Genomic DNA, 16,279 nt, shown 5'->3' on the forward strand with positions numbered 1-16,279 from the left:
AGGTTCATGAGCTCATGATTACCTTTGATGCTGAGCTTCGCCTTCTTCGTCACCAAAAACTGAAACTGGACATAATGATGAAAACTGCTGACCTACGCCACATCACTTGGTTTCAAGAGCTGCTTCTCCTGAAGAACTTTGAGAAACATGAGAACATTCTCCAGGAACGTGTCAACAGCCTTTCCAGTGAGGAGGAGGAAATGCAAGTATGCATGGCATATAAAAGGCTTTGTACAGTTCCTGATAAGAGACCTTCCTCTGCTGGTTTTAAAGGGCCTTTCTAGATGTGATAGGGACAGCCCTCATCAGTGGAGACTTCTGCTCCCCAAAAAGTGCACAGGTGGAAGGAGTTGTAGGCAGGATAGCTTAGTTGGTAGAGCATAAGACTCTTAATCTCAGGATCATGGGTCCAAGCCCCACATTGGGTGAAAGATTCCTGCACTGCAGGGGGTTTAGACTAGATGACCTTTGTGGTTCCTTCCAACTCTACAATTCTATGATTTTCCCAGATGGCTGCCCTATAGGTAGCTGGCCAAGGAGCCTCTTCAGGCAGGGGATAAAAGTGCTTCTCTCCTCTCTTACAGATAAGTCCTCCTTGCATCCCAGTAGCAAAGCAGACTGTAATAGTTGTGTCCATTGCTGCTCACGTGGCGTTTAAATGCTATTTTTCTTTCTTTGAAGCACAAATTAAATAGCTATCTTGCGCAAATTGAGGAAAAGAAAGCAGAGATTGCAAAGCTTCAGGAACGAGAGAAGATCCTATATGCCACTTTCCAAGCGTCTTTGGGGGAAAACAACAAATTTGCTAATTTCCTCACTAAAGTCCTAAAGAAGAGGATCAAGCGTGTTAAGAAGAAAGAAGTGGAAGGCGAAGGAGGTAGGAAAGACTGTTTCATGTCGATGTTGCCCCGTATACCTTTTGACCAAATTCTACATTGCTGTGGAGGCAGAACTAAACTATGCGTGTCCCACCTTGTGGCCTCTGCTCAGTGTATTCACCCCGTAATCTCAGCCTTAGCCTCAATCTAGTCCTCTCTAACAGAAGCCTATGAGTTGGCTTGGCTTTGTTGGTTCTGCAAATTGCTTTGTGCGGCCTGATCAGTGACTAGCAGCTGGTATTGGACACTTATTTTTGCCATTTTAATGGCTGCGTTGTGTTCTCTGAATATTACCCTGGTGGCCCCCATGATGAAGGAGCTTGCTCTCTGGGCTGTGTTACTTCAACAGGAGTTCTCTGTGTGACAATGGCGCTTTCTTATTCCAGATGAAGATGAAGAGAGTGAGGAAGAGAGCGATGAAGAGTCTAGTTTGGAGAGTGATGAGGAAGAGTCGGGATCTGAGGATGAAGTCTTTGATGACTCTGTTTGTCCAAAAAGTAAGTCATGTTCCTGCTAATACCAAGTTTCATTTAATCTTTGGAGATGGCTGTATCAGCCTTTGAAAAGAGATTATTTGCTTGAGATTTAAGGAAATGTTGCTACTGTCTGGGCCATCTCCTTCTATCTGCTTTGCTTATATGTAAACTTTAGAATATCAAGAACAGGCCACATTCCAGAAGCTCAGCCTCCTTCATATTTATGATATATATAGTAGCTCTGGATTTTTAGGATGGCTTTCCTAATATAGTAGCTGGTATGTTAGCAATATGAAGGAGTTAACACTAGACAAATACCAATTTATGTATGATATGAAGCCTTGATGTCTTTCCCCGAGAGGACAGGGAAGCCCCAGGGAAGAATTTCACACTCTTACTGAATTTTAATTTTCTAAGTGTTACTTATCTGTATAGGAATCCCTAGTGGCTCAAACTTTGGTCTAAGCCCTTTGCTGCCATCTAATGGTATGAAGCAATAATGTCGCGCTACTGATTTCTCAAAAATAGGTTTGTAAATCTTCACAAAAACTGTAAGTGACCTATTTTTGTTTATGCAGATTTAGGTAATTCATTATCACAAGTCCCCTATAAACAGGCCTGTTACACTGGGGCTGATGCATTCCTATTTGTCAGGAGCCAGTGTGGTGTAGTGGTTAAGATCGGTAGATTCATAATCTGGGGAACCGGGTTTGCGTCTCCGCTCCTCCACATGCAGCTGCTGGGTGACCTTGGGCCAGTCACACTTCTTTGAAGTCTCTCAGCCCCACTCACCTCACAGAGTGTTTGTTGTGGGAGAGGGAAAGGAGAATATTAGCCGCTTTGAGACTCCTTAAAGGGAGTGAAAGGCGGGATATCAAATCCAAACTCCTCTTCTTCTAAATCAGTTTCTGAATCAACATATTTACTCATAGATATTGCTGAGTAACCTGTCTCCATGAACCTTGGAGGAGAACTTGCAATCTCAGAAATCCCACCTTCTGACATTACACTGCTAATCAAATCAGCTGTTGTCAGGGAGAATAACCCTGCTCTGGTGAACTGGCACATCTGCTGATGTGTGCATCTCTCTGTGTGTGCTCTGCTTCCATTCCTGGAAAATACAGGCGGAACTGGGAATCCCCCAAGTCTATAACCCTGGAGAGCTTTCGCCAGTCAGAGCTGGTCATACTGAGCTAGGTGAACCAATGCTCTGTCTTTGTATAAGGCAGATTCTTATGTTTCCTGGGGTGGTGGTGGTGGTTGTCAGTGCTGTACATGGGGTGTGCGTAGAATCACAGAATTGTAGAGTTGGAGAGGAGCATGAGGTCATCCACTCCAACCCCTTGCAATGCAGGAATCATTTGCCCAACCTGGAGCTTCAAACCCAAAGCGTATAAAAAATAGTCAAAGCAGTTGCTTAATCCGGACTCTTCCTCTTCTCAGATTGTGACGAGGCACTCTTTGAAAACACACTCCAGCTCCGAGAGAAGCGGCTGGACATTGAGGAGGCCTTGGTGGAGGAAAAGAAAACTGTAGAAAATGTCAGAAAAGACTATGATTTCTTGGCCAAGAAGGTACAGTGACTTCTTTCCAGTTCAACCCAATAGGAATTCTGCCATTTCTGGGTGCCTGGTTTTGCTGAGGGATGTGGCCACGGCGGGTAACCCGTCACATGAGTCCTTTGCCAAGGGTAGAACCGCAACACTTTCTGATTCAGCCCATTTTTCTCTATCCCAAAAGGATCATGTGAAGCAACTCTTGATGAAACCATGGATGGATTGGACCCTGCAACTCTCATTCATCACACTTTCATTCTGATTTAGGACTTCATGGCAAGGTCTTGCTGCTTGAATTTGGATTTTTAATTTTTTTATTTATTTTTTAAGGTGAAAGTAGTAGCAGCCAGCCTAGATGCAGCAGACTGGGAACTGGAGGCCTATCAGCGGGAGAAGCAGCAGAGACTGAATGAGCTCTATGTAGTTGTGCCTCTAAAACTTCACCAGGTAACAAATCAATCGCGGCTCCTGTTTCCGACTTTGACTTCTTGATAACCAAAATATTCTGCAATGAGTTGCAGTAGGCATTGAATTGTTTTCTATGGTCAGCAGGGAAGACCAGCAGGAAAGACTAAAAAGCAAGCCCAGAGTCTAGCTCAGGGATAGCCAACATGGTCACCTCCAGATGCTGGACTAATAAACCAAGGGTCTTCAGGGAACTGTAATCCAACAGCATCTGGAAGGCACCACATTGGCTACTCCTGGTCTGTATAAAGCATGTCTCACTCTAGCCTTCTCTTTGTCTCATTGACTAGGCTCTCTCCTCAGCATCCATCATTGCTATGGCTTCATTCATTGGATAAACACTGAAAGGTGGAAGCTGGTTTGTTGTTGTTTAGTCGTTTAGTCATGTCCGACTCTTCATGACCCCATGGACCAGAGCACGCCAGGCACTCCTGTCTTCCACTGCCTCCTGCAGTTTGGTCAAACCAGCATAGCTTCGAGAACACTGTCCAACCATCTCGTCCTCTTCTCCTTGTGCCCTCAATCATTTTCAACATCAGGGCCTTTCCCAGGGAGTCTTCTCTTCTCATGAGGTGGCCAAAGTATTGGAGCCTTGGCTTCAGGTTCTGTCCTTCCAGTGAGCACTCAGGGCTGATTTCCTTCAGAATGGATAGGTTTGATCTTCTTGCAGTCCATGGGACTCTCAAGCGTCTCCTCCAGCACCATAATTCAAAAGCATCAATTCTTTGGCAATCAGCCTTCTTTATGGTCTAGCTCTCACTTCCATACATCACTACTGGTTAGTTTATCACAAAACAATTAGAATGGTGCCTGTGCATCTTGTCTTGTGTGTCAGGCTCCGCAAATGCCAGAAACTTACCCTTTCTTTTAAAAGGAAACCTGGGACTCTGGGGATTACGTTTTATCCAGTGAGGAGTTGCTGTCTGCCTATTGCTCCCCCTGCCACCATGGGCCCCTATTGCTCCTAAGTAGCCTTGGAGGGTTACAGCTCATGGGTAAAGAGTGCCATGTGTACTTCTGAGGAATTTCATAGATGCAACAATGCCACACACTCTGCTCCAGAGACGTTTATAAGTCTGTGGTTATTTCTGGCAGGTGGAATATATCTCAAATGGAGAAATCCCCCCTGACCTCTCGCAGTCGTTGGTGTTTACCAACCAGTCTTTGGTGAACTTGCAGCAGAGGATCATGGTGCTGCAGGACGAGAAACTAGAGCAGAGAGAACTCTATAAGAAGGCCCGGCAGCAGCACAAACAGCTCATTCGAGACAGGAGGGACATGATGCTTAAGATTGACCGTGAGTGTATGCTGGGTTTCCAGTTTCTTTTTATATGGTGTGTGAAGGCTTTTCCTCTCTGCATATCACACATGACTGACAATTATTGCTTGGAAGGTATACTCTAAGTGCCTTAGCTTCTTTCTACAAATGAAAGGACTGGCACAAAGCCTCAGTTTCAGAAGAAATGTGTATCTATTCCTACTTCTGAAAATGAGAGCTGAATGTTGCACAGAGACATTTGCTGTGTATCCATATTGTACATAGTGGAAAAGTAGCATTCTAATGTAAAACACATGTGCAATATGAATGCGTGCTACTGAGAACTCCCCGTTGACCATGCCTCCCTGTGGTGTGTGCCCATGTGAGAAAATATTTATTTTCCCCAACTTAATGTGTGAAGCAACCTAAAGGATTGCTGTGAACCTGAAATGAATCTAGAGAAGTAAAACACTTGAGAACCTTGTGGACCTCACCCTCTGTACTGTTCAACTTGCTTTGTTTCTTCCTTTATTTAAAACATTTCTAGCCTACTTTTCATTTTTTTTTTAAATGGCCTTCCAAGGCATCTTACAAATTAAGATGGTTTTTTTTCTTTTTGCAAAAATAAAAAAAATTATACAGCAGGTAGGATGAGCAGCTTAAAACAGAAAAATGACAGTACAGTGGTACTTAATTTGTTCCGGAGGTCCGTACTTAACTTGAAACTGTTCTTAACCCGAAGCATCACTTTAACTAATGGGGCCTCCTGCTGCCACCGTGCTGCCGGAGCACAATTTCTGTTCTCATCCTGAAGCAAAGTTCTTAACCCAAGGTACTATTTCTGGGTTAGCGGAGTCTGTAACCTGAAGCGTATGTAACCTGATGTACCACTGTATCGCCATTTAAAATGGCCTGAGCTGATAAAAAAGTCTTTGCCCAGTGTCTTTAAAGCCAGAAAGTTTTGTGCCAGGTGATTTTCTATGCAGAGAGCATTCCATAAGCTGGACACCACACTTAATTTCTGGTGGGGTGTGGATACCTAAAGAAGGGCATCAGGCAGTTATATGCAAGAGAACATGACCCTTCCAAACAGTGCTTAGCTTGCTTGGCAGTGCATAGGAATAGACCCTTTCCTCAGTATGATTGTACGTTATGCTGTGCCAACATTGGGACCATATGTCAGAGCCACTTCAGAGGCTATTGTCACCGCTGCTGTGCCAGTGATGGCTTATTGCTGCACAGGGTTGGGTATAAAGACTTCTTGAGAGTGCAGCAGACGACCTGTGGATGGCTCTTGTGGCAAAGATCGCAACAGCTAAAATTCTGGTAGGATTGAAGTATCTCATACATCTGGTACAAAAAAGAATAACCACACCCACCTTTTCTGGTGGTATTCTGGAGATGGGAAGAACTTCTCCAAAGCCATGTCATCCATCATTTTGTTGCAATGCAAATTAATTTACCTGCACACTCCCCCAGATTGTGCTACCGCGAGCTGCACTGTTTAGAATTGGATTTTTGAATATGCACAGTAGTATTCTGTGTGTGTAGGTATACATATCTTAAAAAAGGAAAATAGGGAGAACACAAAGGCCTTAAACTCATCTTGCAGGATTGGAAGAGAAATGCAATGAGCTGATGATGCTGAAATTTGGCCGATTAGTGAACTTGGAAGCCCTGCAGACTCTTTCAGTTAACACAAATCTGGAAGAACTCAAAATGAAGATGATGGAAAAAGAGCAAACTCATGCAGCAGAATTAAGAAAATGGGAGGTAAGACTTGTTCTAAATCACATTGTGATGCAGCCAGGTGGCCTGCAAGTGTGATCAGGGGGTAGGGCTGGATAATAGACATATAACATGAGGATTTCCTATACGAAAATTGCCTTTTAGTCAGGAAAGAGCAAACACTGGTTAGGAGGCAGGAGGCAATGTGGTAATTGCATCTTCATTATTTAGAAGATACACTTGTCAAGCAAGGAGCAAGATATCCTGGACAAGTATCACACAAAGGAAGGGTATATTAGTTATCCAAATGCTCAGTCTGGAAAATCATGTATGCAGTGCTATGAAAATGTTTCCTGGCATGTCAGAACCATATAACTGCTATAATCTAATAACCCCCCCCCTTTTTTTTTACTATGTATTCCACCCATCCTAGAATTTAGGAGAACAAGAATGTGCAGTGAATTATTCTTGCTTGCTGTCCCAAAACTGTAGAACACCCTTACCCTGAAGTCTTATCAGATCATCCGTCAGAAGCTCAATTCAGGACACTCTTTCAAAAAATGGGATAGCTTTAAAGGGAGGGATCGTTTATCTTATATTTTGGTACTGTGCCCTTTCTGTTAGGAAGCCTGCAGAATTTACTTCGGTGCGTCTGTGCAAAGACTGAGACAAAACTACCCTCTCCACACCAAACCACTTTCAATATATAATTTAGCCCACCATCTTTGGCCCCTGATAGGGGATCACAAGGGCCATAGGAAGCACTGGATCTCCTGCCCTGAAGTCGGAGAGAGCTATCCAATGTTTAATTCCCCTTTCTGCAGTCCTGGCCCACCAGTGTCAGCTCCAAGATCAGTAGGGGTTATGTCAGGGGTGGATTGGCAGCATGCCCTGAATAGACATGACGAAGGCTGTGATGTGAGGTCCCCCCAAGATACCCTCATACAGGATATTGAACTAAGCCAGCTCGAGGGGTGTAGCTCAGTCCCAGTTATTTCACTCCCCTTGTTTCTGGTGAGTGGGGAGGTTGTTTTTTTAAAGAACACCCAGAAAAATGAAGGACCTTTACTTCCAACCTGCTGGCAAGAGCCCAGCACAGTATTTTATTATGTATAAAAAGATTTTGGTCCTGCCTTCTGCTGCCTGTGCAACACTCAGGAGGGTAGCTGACAACCGTTTAAAATTGCAAGGTCTGTAACATGTTCATGGTGTTTGCAGAAACACATTTCCTCCTCGTTATCAGATGCCAACAGGTTTTTTGTGGCATTGAATGAGGTTTGTTGGAACTAATCAGAAACCTGGTGAGTTGCTAACCCAGGAACTCCTCTACTGCAGAGATTAAGAGAGACGGAGTTTATATGCAAAACTCCAAGCCCTCAAATCTAGGATTTGTAATTCGAGTGTAATCACAAGCACTTGCAAGGTTCCTTACTTATTGCTGTTATTTTCTTTGCACAAGTAGAGTGTGGTAGCCCAACTAATGTCTGGAGGGCTAATAATTTATCCAGGGCAGTGAGATCCAGAGGACAGTGGGAGCCAGTTTTGCTAAGGCAATGCTCCTGTTAACTCAAAACTGCTAATGGGGATGATTTTTGTTTTCGGTTAGTAGGCAAAAAAACTGATGACAGCCAAGGTTAAACAGCTCTTCAAGCCATGTGTCCCTCTTCTCCCCATCCTCCCCCAGCTGTTCTTTGACCTGTTGGCTGCTACTACTCTGGCTCTGTAGCTCCCAGACCATGGCATTCTCATAGTTCTGCTTTCATATTTTTATCACTCCAGCAAATCTTTGCTCTGTTGCAGGATAAAATTGTTGACCTGCGTCAAGAGTTGATGATGGTGACGCAAGAAAATACTGGCAAACTGAAGCAAATGAACACATTTTGTATGGAGAAGATGACACTTGAAACTAAGTTGGACGCACTACAGAATAACCTGGTATGTGCTGCTTTGATCACTTGTTCCTGACTAGCAAGCCAAATAAACTTTTTTCTCGGGCTGCTTTAGAGGTTATAACTGTAAACTGACCCTACTAGCTGCTGTCCTACCTAGGGAGGGTGTTGTTTGTGTTCAATAACCTGATCCACATTTTCTCTGTGGTTTATTCCTTGTATTGAATATGTGCCTGCATTTAAATCACATTGGGTGAGAGGAATGACACAAGCCAATCACCAGAGAAAGTAATTTGCCCAACATCCAGAAAGGAGTGAGGTCCTTGGTAGCATTACGGTCAAACGTGTTGTAAGTGTTCTGTACCTGGAGTCTATAAGTAATTGTTTCGTCTGTGATTGAGGGCAGTTTTGGGCTTTTGTTTCTTCAGGGAGCAGAATTCCAAGGGCCTCGCAAATCAGATATTGAGGAGAAGGAGAAGCTGATTGCATTGGTCCAGTTACAAGCCCAAGAAGCTGAGGTCCTGAAAGAAGAAATCACTCTCCTAAGCAGGAAGGATGGCCGCATCTTTCCACCATCTCAGCCTGGATATCCTCAAGGTGGGATGCTGGATTAAATCCTTTTCATGTCGTTCCCTTGTTCTCATTTTTTATGCATATCAGTCTTACTGCATGAGAATAATTAGCAAGCTAGCCCTTGAGATTTAAGTTTCATATGATGTGTCCTGGTCTTAAGGCTCTTCCCCTTTTGACAGAAATTCTGGACCTTTTAATAGCATAGGCCAGGCAGAATGTTAAAACTTTTCCTTGCCTTCAGTGATTTGATACATTGATGGGAGAAAGTTGCAGCTCTTGAATTTGTCTTTCATATGGCTGTTAAAGGCACAAGAGGCACTATTAAGAAAATAGTAGCAACCCCATCTATCTCTCATTTACTTAGAGTACACCATTGGCTTTGGGCACATGGGGACATGGTGTTGGTCAACCCAGGTAGCCTGGCCAAATGGTCAGGGTTGATGAAGGCCGACATCTGGAGGGCACAATTAACTATGCTGTCTTAAAGTCTTCAAATAGATGTTTTACTTCCTGATCCAATTATATGCAAGATCAGGCACAATGGATATGCAGACTTGTCCTCCTAATCGGGCAATTAGTATCTTGATGCAGATGTGTCTCCATATCTGTACTTTCAACCTGGTATTGTGTTGTTGATAAATACTTAGAGATTGACAATAAAATCTGAGTCAATATAGCAATTGTTCTGATGTCCTCATTCAGCCCTGCAGCTGTTCACCTTATACTTTGTACTGAACTCAGCAAGCACATTATTTGAAGCATTCTCAGCTTTTTATATATACCGGGGTGTGTATGTCTAGCATTGATTGATTTACTTTTAAAAACATTTCTGTGCCAGACTCTGACTTCAAAGGGAAGCTATTACTAAGAAATAAAAGGTCTCCGTCTGCTCCAGTAGATATTCATGATGCTTAATGAAATGGTTATAGGTAAAAACCATGTCCTAGATGACTCATCTTCCTATAGACTAGAAGCTGATCACATTAATACCCCTAAATTTGCACTGAAACCAGAAGCTTAAAATGTTTCATTTTGAGTGCTAAACTTTCTTCCTTAGTGTCCATTACCTTAATGAGGTGTCTGTTTGGTGAAAAATGAATGCTAAGGGGACTGTAACATGAGGAAAGGAGGCTTTACCTAAGTATAAGGAACCTAAATAAAGTTCAGTCAAAGGGAAGAAACAGTCTTTATTTACTTGATGAAGCATGGCATTGGTTTCATTATATAGGCACACTATCACAGAATCTGTGCTTGTATATATTGCTTGTTAATGCAGATAAATATGGTACCTACTTTATATCTGTTTTCCTTTGGCATTCTGCAATGAGATTCCTCCTGCTGGGAGGCAAGTAAAGACCCTTTCCCATAATCTCACCATTTAGAGACACCTTCTTGCAGCTGGAGAATGCAGCTCTTGCCCTTGTGCTTATTCTGTCGCTGAGAGTGGGAAGCTGCCCTTTCCAAGTCGTGATCTGATGGAAGTACATGCTGTTGCCTCAGTTTATCACCTCTTGCGCATGATGCCATTTCTTTCAGCGTAATTATAGAAGGCAGATACACATCTATTTACAAGTGCATAAATATATAAATAGAGATGTAATACAAAAATAAATAACCCTTTTTCTGTTTAGAATAGTCTTTGTAAGGCAATTAGTTCCCTAACTGGTGCCAGGAAGTGTCTCTAAGGGAACATGCAGTGGCAGGCTGTTCAGATGCTTCTCTGTGCTTCCGGCCAAACAAGTGTCCCCTGTGTTTGGGGGCCACACTTGCCGTTCATCTTGGCAGAAATCTGTCCTCTCTACGTCTTCAACTGGTACTAGACCAAGGCAGCAGGCAGAATCTGGGAAGACAAGGAAGGACAATGAAAGTGTGGCCTTGGTCAGATACCACTATTCTTCAAAACACTTTGAAAGGAATTCACTATGAAAATCCACCAAAAGAGCTTAAATCCCTGCTCTGGAGATCTTCCAGAAGGGTTACTACAATTTGTCAGATAGCAAGCTATGATTGTATTACTGAAAATATTAAAAAATGAAGTGACATATACTGAAATGCTAGGAGTTTCTAGTAAAAGTGATGCCAGTGGAAAATGTCTGCAAATTCTGCCAATTACTGATAAATTCTCAAATATCACCAATTAATGACAAGTTTCTACTCTGATTTATTCCATTTGCCAGCAAAAGGCATATCAGTTAATGCCAAGTAAGCCTTTGGTAATTGTTTTTGACATTTCAGGCCTGAGCTACACTGTTATTTCATGCAGTCATTTCTGTGACAGTAACACAAAAATGATTGTGTGAAAGAAGCCTGCATTAGTATAAAATACTTGACATTTTCCAAATCAAAATTCACTCTCTGACATTTACTGAAATTGATATAGATGCGTGCAGTTTTGGGTTGGAGGCACAGCAATGTCATTGAAAAGTTGAATATGCTCCAGTTGGATCTATTGGCTCTATCTTTCTAGGCCGTATATTTCAAATGCTTGAACATTAGTTTCTGTATATGCCACCATATATAACTTGCAAATAATGCAGAACTTTAACTGAATAGAAAGTCCATGCCTACCATTCTCTCTGCTTTTCACATCAAGGTCCTGCCCTAGATTTAGAAAGCAGCAACTTTCCTCCAAAGGTTAATGCATAGCAAGCAACAGCAGCAAAAATCTCCTTTTATGGTTTATGTCCCACTGACCTGTATGGAAGACAGGATCCTTCATGATTTCCTTAGTGGAGTTGCCCATTTTGCCTTGCGGCACAGAGTGACACAGGTCAAGGTATTGTTCACGATGATGGCAATTGTCATGTTGCTGAAGCAGCTGGTGTGTGGAGTCATCTGGAAGCCCATAGAGAAAAGAATTCTGATCTGGTCCAGGACTAGGTGACCTAAGTTGCAGAGAAAAAGCAGTTTGAGGACATCATCTTCAATTATCCTCTGATTAACTTCCTCATATACAAATTAATTGAAGAAACAAAAAGGACACAGTTTGGCAGAGTTCATACGTTCATTTCCATGCTCATTGTTCTAGGTTCCAGTAGGATATAATCTCACATAACAATATAGCATGCAATTTCAATTGTGTTGTGATTACTGAGCATTACATTTCACAGAGGTTATCAAGAGGATGAGGTTGCCATGTATTTTGGAGCAGACAGTGACTAGGTATGATAGGTGATTGATTTTGGTGGGTTAAGGTACGGTTAACTAGGTGGGGTAACGATCATGAGCTATGACGAAGGCAGGAGAGAAGAATTGTGGGGCTATATCTCACTAAATTGCTGAGACATGTTTGGATAATTACCTATTAGATCATTAATCTGATTCTGAGATGTTCTTTAATCTGCAGTGAGCCTATACACACACACAGGCCTGCTACCATAAAATACATTTGTTTTGTCTGCCTCAGTTTAAAAGCAATTAGTGAATCAGTCCTACTGTGCCATCAGTACCATGAAATTAAAGGACTTCCGATTTCACTTCTATAAAACTTTAAGGGAACAGATTGCTGAACAAAACGTGGTATGAGCTTTGATTTTTTACGGCCCTAATGAAAATAATCTTGCATGACAGAAATAATAATAATAAATTTTATTCTGTGAGGATTGCCAAAGGAGGGAATCAGGCTGTGTCCTGGCCAAAGGGCTGCTGGAACAGCTGTCTTGCAGGCCCTGCGGAAAGATGTCAAGTCCCGCAGGGCCCTGGTCTCTTGTGACAGAGCGTTCCACCAGATCGGAGCTACAGCCGAAAAAGCCCTGGCTCTGGTTGAGGCCAGCCTAACCTCTCTGTGGCCTGGGATCTTCAAGATGTTTTTGTTTGAAGACCGTAAGTTCCTCTGTGGGACATACCAGGAGAGGCGGTCCCGTAGGTACGAGACATGCTGACATAAGAGGTGTTTCCATTATTTCTGTGACATTATATTGCCATTACACATGAAGCCTGATGGCTAGAGTCATACCTCTGGTGTTCAGCTGGAATATTTCCATTTTGCAGCACCCTCCCCTGCAGAAACGCATTGGTTCCATTCTGCTGAGAATAAAAAAATTAATTAGAAAAAGAAAAATCTAGAAGATAATTAAAGAGTCTAGATTCCAAAGCCAAGGCATGGGATTATGCCAAAAGAGTTCAGCTTTAGATATTAAGAACCATTACTGCTTCTAGGATTATAAAAATTGAGCTGCTTTAGGGAACTGGACTCTACATTGACCCAGAACCATAGGATTACAGTGGTACCTCTGGATGTGAACGGGGTCCGTTCTGGAGCCCTGTTCACATCCTGAAGAGAACACAACCTGCGTCTGCGCGTGCTACAATTCGCCATGTCTGCACATGCGCGTGACGTCATTTTGAGCATCTGCGCATGTGCGAGCAGCAAAACCCAGAAGTAACACAACCCGAAAACGCTCAACCCGAAGCTACTTTAACCTGAGGTATGACTGTACTGCTTCTCTGGATCTTTGCATACAAATGGCTTCTGAAACCTGTTTCTGTGGCTGTGGGGAATTTATGAACTGCATTTTAAAGGATGTGATGCTTTAAAATGTTCATTAATAACCAGTTAGATGCTCAAATGCTATTTATTCTGTCATATTCAGAATCTATAGGTTCAAAATTTTCCGCTTGTCCAAAAGACCTAAAAACAAGGCTGACCTCTCCAGGTTTACATTCTGGGAGAAAGGCTTCTAACACCTTTGCATCTGCCCCCAGAGGCAGTGGTTGTAAGGAACACTGGCAACAGTCCAATGAAGAAACCGTAGCGTATGAGGAACTTAACATCTGGCTGATTCAGCCGCCATTTCCAAATGTGAAGATTCAGCTGCAGAGTGGCAACTGGAACAGTGGATGCTAGGGGAAAGCTTATATAAATAGTATAGCTGCCCTGCCATAATTTATTGCATTTTAAATATATTGTAAATTAAGCTGAAAACTTTGGTTAGTCAGCAGGGTATATAATCTCTAAATAAATTTTAGTCTGGGAACTGAAGTTTCTGGCAAAGCATTTTCCTTCCTCTTCTGCCTCCTGAGGCAGAAACAGAACACTAGGCATTGGGCGCTGCAATGAGCCATTATTCAGGGCAAGGAGATAAAGAAGTCACTCAACACCCCCTGCTGTTGCTAAATAAATTTACCTGTTGAACCTCATCTGGGCTGTAATCCTGTGACTTTGCATTGGGATATCCAATTGTAGCTGAGGGGAAATGGCCATTGGCTCCCTGGTGTGCTGGCAGATGCACGCCATTTGCATAGCGCAGCCCATTAGCTCGAGGAGTGGAGACCCCTTGCAGGGGCACCATGGTGTACTGGCAAGAGGACACCAGCAGCCCTGCACCAGGAAAACCCAGATCTATGCTCTGCTCTGAAATGACAAAATAATATACATGTTAAAGACTGAACACAGACATAACATGAGCTGCTGCTATAACTGGAAACACTGCAGACATAGCCATTGGGGAAGACAAAGAAACAGGAAAAAACATTCTGAGTACAGTATAGAATATCTTTGGGCCTTGGTTATGAGTGGGCTTTTGAAGGCCACAGAGCCAATTCAGACAGTTATGTTCATGAAATGACTTTGGGAAGTCAGAATTTAATCGCATGCACATGTGAAGTTATTTGAGGACGAGTTATTCACGCAACATTTCCTGTGAATAGGAATATCATGAAATTGGGTTGGTTTCCCTAATTATAGCCCATAACCTCCAAAGTTGTGTGTGTGCCCTTTGTTTCAGAGTTACAGGTACCTTTTGTTAAAGTCACTTACTCTGCTTGGACCAAGCCCTCCAAAGGCAAAATGGAATGAATGCCACAATGATGAGAACGATGGAGCCCAGCACCACCCCTACAATCAAGTATGGCAGATCACTGGAGCGAGCCACCATGGCCCCTGCCCCTAAGAAATTATGGCCACTGTTGGGTGGGGGGTGATGTATCGTAGATACTGTAGATGGTGGGAGGTGACCAGGCATGCCTGCAGATTTGCGAGCTTCAAGAGAAAGAAAAGCATAGTTAAGATCTTTACACAGCCTCCATGCCCACCCCAATTTTTCAGTCTCAACATGGTTCTCTCAATGTATTATTATTATTATTATTATTATTATATTAAATTTCTATACCATCCTTCATCCAAGGATCACATAAAAATGCACAACGTAGTAATAAACAAAATACTCCCGCCCCGATTTAAAAGGCCATAGCCTGTTTAAGCAATCAAAGGCCTGAGAAAAGAGAGGTGTTTTTCCTAGCACCTAAAAATATGTAGCGAAGGTGCAAGGCAGCCTCCACATATTGCAGCTTCTTCATAGTTTATGAACCTAGTTTGGATTCATTGCTCAGCCCATTTTTGCCTCTTGCTCTGCCCAATGCTGGCACATGGCCTCCATAAGTTGGCTCAGAAGGGAATGGGAGGAAAAAGGTTCCCCACTCCTGACTTACTGCATAATATCCAGTTGAGTCACTTTTTTCACCAATGGGGGGACTTATACCTAGCCTTCAAATTCTGCAGTTAATGAATGGATTTTTATCACCAGAACTCCTCCCTTTCCTTAGTTTCATATTATTTGCTCTCCTTATCAATTTCTCACATGTATCTTACAATCACCCATGGATAATATATTTCTAAACTTCCTGATCTCTTCACAAGCTTATTCATATTGCAAAGTGGAGGAGGAGCATCTGAGACACCTGAATATAGCGCTGGACTAGTTACCTTTGGTTTCACACATCATCACATTACTGAATTCACTCTCCCCACCCTCGTTGAAGCACTGCATCTTAATGTCATATGAAGTCTCTGGCTGGAGGTGGCTGATAGAATGCCAGTACCGGTCACCTGAATAGGAAGCAACATACACACAAGTGTCACTTTCCTTTTATTCTATCCCAATGCCATAAACGGATCACTGTATTATCACACAGCAATATAGACATGGGACAGTTAACAGCAAACACAAATTTCCCCCCACACTTGCTGGGAAATGCCTATTATTATTATTTCAATTTATATACCACCCTTTATCAAAAGATCCCAGTGTGGTGTACAACTTTAACAACACATTTCAGATCACCAATAATAAAAATCATAACAATAGACAGCATAATAAAGCAATCATAATAACAACTCATAGATTATTTAATAGTCAAAGGCCTGGTTGAAGAGAAGAGGAATGCTTTTGCCTGGTGCCTAAAGACATGTAATGAAGGTGCCAGGCGAGCCTCTCTGGGGAGAGCATTCCACAGTTGGGGAGCTACCACAGGAAAGGCCCCTTCTTGTGTTGCCACCCTCTGAACCTCTCAGGGAGGGGGACATAGTAGTGAAAGGGCTTCTGTATCGCTGTGACTAGTCAGAAGTACAGTAGCTGAATCTTCACACCACCCAGCCAAGAGGCCTTTCCTCTCAACGAAAATGATTTGTTTATTATATTTACATCCTTCTGTTGTTCCAAGGAGCTCAATGGCTCCC

The 16,279-nt window shown here is 42.7% G+C and overlaps 2 protein-coding genes across 8 annotated transcripts in view; one reads left to right on the plus strand and one right to left on the minus strand.

The window, feature by feature from the left end:
* CFAP44 (cilia and flagella associated protein 44) overlaps positions 1–9,499 on the plus strand; it is a 39,250-nt gene extending 29,751 nt beyond the window's left edge. The window contains exons 27-35 of one of the 2 annotated variants that reach the window (XM_083438196.1): positions 3–206; positions 682–877; positions 1,265–1,375; positions 2,798–2,928; positions 3,241–3,357; positions 4,471–4,672; positions 6,246–6,406; positions 8,162–8,296; positions 8,679–9,499. In XM_083438196.1, the coding sequence (XP_083294322.1) occupies positions 3–206; positions 682–877; positions 1,265–1,375; positions 2,798–2,928; positions 3,241–3,357; positions 4,471–4,672; positions 6,246–6,406; positions 8,162–8,296; positions 8,679–8,864 (1,443 nt within the window). In that variant the 3' untranslated portion in view covers positions 8,865–9,499. Of the gene's footprint in view, positions 1–2; positions 207–681; positions 878–1,264; positions 1,376–2,797; positions 2,929–3,240; positions 3,358–4,470; positions 4,673–6,245; positions 6,407–8,161; positions 8,298–8,678 lie in introns of those variants that run through there. The other variant, XM_083438197.1, reaches the window with a different exon arrangement.
* A 491-nt stretch (positions 9,500–9,990) lies between these two features.
* The window catches only part of BOC (BOC cell adhesion associated, oncogene regulated), a 76,890-nt gene continuing 70,601 nt past the window's right edge, over positions 9,991–16,279 (minus strand). For 3 of the 6 annotated variants that reach the window (XM_083438293.1, XM_083438294.1, XM_083438292.1), the window contains 6 exons: positions 15,527–15,649; positions 14,582–14,803; positions 13,950–14,176; positions 12,779–12,849; positions 11,518–11,708; positions 9,991–10,663 (listed from right to left, as the gene is read on the minus strand). In XM_083438293.1, coding sequence (XP_083294419.1) covers positions 10,482–10,663; positions 11,518–11,708; positions 12,779–12,849; positions 13,950–14,176; positions 14,582–14,803; positions 15,527–15,649 — 1,016 coding nt within the window. In that variant the 3' untranslated portion in view covers positions 9,991–10,481. The remainder of the gene's footprint in view (positions 10,664–11,517; positions 11,709–12,778; positions 12,850–13,949; positions 14,177–14,581; positions 14,804–15,526; positions 15,650–16,279) is intronic. The other 3 variants (XM_083438296.1, XM_083438297.1, XM_083438295.1) reach the window with 1 other exon arrangement.

The sequence above is a fragment of the Podarcis tiliguerta genome, assembly GCF_965153285.1.
Source record: "Podarcis tiliguerta genome assembly, chromosome: 4".
In the NCBI taxonomy this organism is placed as follows: domain Eukaryota; kingdom Metazoa; phylum Chordata; class Lepidosauria; order Squamata; family Lacertidae; genus Podarcis; species Podarcis tiliguerta.